The 2,494-nt window shown below is 59.6% G+C and overlaps 1 protein-coding gene across 1 annotated transcript; it reads left to right on the top strand.

Moving 5' to 3' along the window:
* Positions 1–971: 971 nt before the first annotated feature.
* LOC144486517 (chemerin-like receptor 1) lies at positions 972–2,212 on the top strand. Its single transcript, XM_078204559.1, has one exon. The coding sequence runs from the start codon at positions 972–974 to the stop codon at positions 2,067–2,069; it is 1,098 nt and encodes a 365-aa protein (XP_078060685.1). The 3' UTR covers positions 2,070–2,212.
* The last annotated feature ends 282 nt before the right edge of the window (positions 2,213–2,494 follow it).

Below are 2,494 nucleotides of genomic sequence, written 5' to 3'. Positions count from 1 at the left end.
GAGTGAGGGGATAGGGAGGGTGAGTGAGGGGATAGGGACGGTGGAGTGAGGGGATAGGAGGGTGAGTGATGGGATAGAGAGTGTGAGTGAGGGGATAGGGAGGGTGGGCAAGGGGATAGGGAGGGTGAGTGAGGGGATAGGGATGGTGAGTGTGGGGATAGGGAGGGTGAGTGAGGGGATAGGGAGGGTGAGTGAGGGGATAGGGAGGGTGAGTGTGGGGAAAGAGTGTGGTGGGTGATAGGGAGGGTGTGGGGGGGACAGGGAGGGTGTGAGGGGGGATAGGGAGGGGTGTGAGGGGGGATAGGGAGGGTGTGAGGGGGATGGGAAGGGGGTGAGGGGGGATAGAGAGGGTGTGAGGGGTGATAGGGAGGGTGAGTGTGGGGATAGGGAGGGTGTGAGGGGGGATAGGGAGGGTGTGAGGGGTGATAGGGAGGATGAGAGGGGTGATAGGGAGGGTGAGGGTGGGATGGGAGGGTGTGAGGGGTGATAGTGAGGGTGTGGGGGGGATAGTGAGGGTGTGAGGGGGATAGGGAGGGTGTGAGGGGGGTAGGGAGTGTGTGAGTGAGGGGGTGAGGGTGTGGGGGAGTGAGGGTTGTGGGGGGATAGGAGGGTGGTGGGTAGGGAGTGTGTGAGGGGGGGATGTGGAGGTGTGGGGGATAGGGAGGTGTGGGGGGGATAGGTGTGGGTGAGGGGGGATAGTGAGGGTCAGTGGGGGGATAGGAGGGTGTGAGCGTGATAGTGAGGGTGTGAGGGGGGATAGGGAGTGTGTGAGGGGGATAGGGAGGGTGTGAGGGGTGACAGTGAGGGTGTGAGGGGGGATAGTGAGGGTGTGAGGGGGGATAGGGAGGGTGAGTGGGGGGATAGGGAGGGTGAGTGGGGGGATAGGGAGGGTGTGAGGGGGGATAGGGAGGGTGAGTGAGGGAGTGAACAATATTGATGAATGTTTCTCTCCTTCAGGTATTGTGTCTAAGATGGATGCCATCGATTCTCTGCCGACCAATAGCAGCGAGGCTTGGGATGGTGTGACAGCTGATGGTGTTGATACGGCGATGAGGTACTTCAGCGTGGTGATCTACGTGGTGACCTTTGTCCTGGGCATGCTGGGTAACGGCCTGGTCATTTGGGCCACGGTTTTCCAGTTGAAGTGGACGGTGAACACGGTCTGGTTCCTGGGCCTTGCTTTGGCCGACTTTACCTTCTCGCTGCTGCTGCCTTTCAGTGCCGCCTACCTGGCCCTGGACTACCACTGGCCCTTCGGCACTGCCCTCTGCAAGATCAACAGCGGCGTGGGGGTGCTGACCATGTTCGCCAGCGTGCTGACCCTCACCGCCATCAGTTTGGATCGCTGTGTCTCCGTGGTGATGCCCGTCTGGTCCCAGAACCACCGGCGGCCACGCCTGGCCATCCTGGTCAGCCTGGCGCTCTGGGGGATGTCCGCCCTCCTCAGTGTTCCGACCTTTCTGTACCGCGACACCTACACCTACGATGAGACAACCACGTGTTACACCAACTTCGCCACGATGGCGGAGGAGAAGGCCTTGGAGACCGCGACAGAGGAGGACTATGATGCAGCATTGGAGGAATATGAGAGCATCAGGACCACCAGATTCCAAGCGCTGGCTATCTTCCGCTTCCTCTTGGGGTTCCTCCTGCCCTTCCTGCTTATTGGTGCCAGCTATGCCACCATCGGCCTCCAACTGTGGCGTAAGCACATGGCTCCGAGTGGGAAGCCCTTCAAGGTCATTGCGGCCATCATTCTGGCCTTCCTCCTGTGCTGGACCCCCTTCCACACCTTCATCTTCCTGGAGGTCAGGCACCCACCCAACCTGCCGTACTCGCTGGCGCTGAAGGTGGGCATCCCCCTCAGCTCCAGCCTAGCAACCGTCAACAGCTGCCTCAACCCAATCCTCTACATCTGCATGGGCCAGGGCTTCAGGGACAAGATCAAGAGGTCCCTGCGGAAGATTCTGGAGCAGGCCTTAGTGGAGGATTCGACGGTCTCCCACGCCACCAGCCGGGCCAGGACCAAGTCCGTCTCACTGGGGAACGAGGGCAGCACCTTGGTGTAACGCTGGGAGCTGTAAGATCGCCAGAGATCGGAGGGTTGGGGTGGCCATTCTGTCCTCCGAGGCTGCCCCAACCACCATTCCGCTCCCCATGTCCCATAATCCCCCCCAAGAGACCAACAATCCGTCTATCCCAGCCTTAAATATATTCGTGCACTGAATGTCCACAGCTTTCTGGGGAAGAACATTCCAAAGCTTCAACACCTTCCATTTCTCCTCATCTCCGTCCAAAATGGCCAACCCGTTATCCAGAGCCTCTCACCTCACCCCCCCACCCCCTCCCCCTCCCCCCTTCCCCCTCCCCCGCCACCCCTCGACTCTCCCACAGTGTTTTAGATTCCCCGACCAGTGGAAACAATCTCTCAGGGTCCAACCTGCAGTGATTATATTATCATTAACAATCGGAGTAGTGTGTCTATTATACACTG

Source organism: Mustelus asterias, unplaced genomic scaffold (genome assembly GCF_964213995.1).
Source record: "Mustelus asterias unplaced genomic scaffold, sMusAst1.hap1.1 HAP1_SCAFFOLD_380, whole genome shotgun sequence".
NCBI classification, from domain to species: Eukaryota; Metazoa; Chordata; class Chondrichthyes; order Carcharhiniformes; family Triakidae; genus Mustelus; species Mustelus asterias.
The sequence above is the reverse complement of the archived record's forward strand: the minus strand, read 5'-3'. Positions and strand labels throughout refer to the sequence as shown.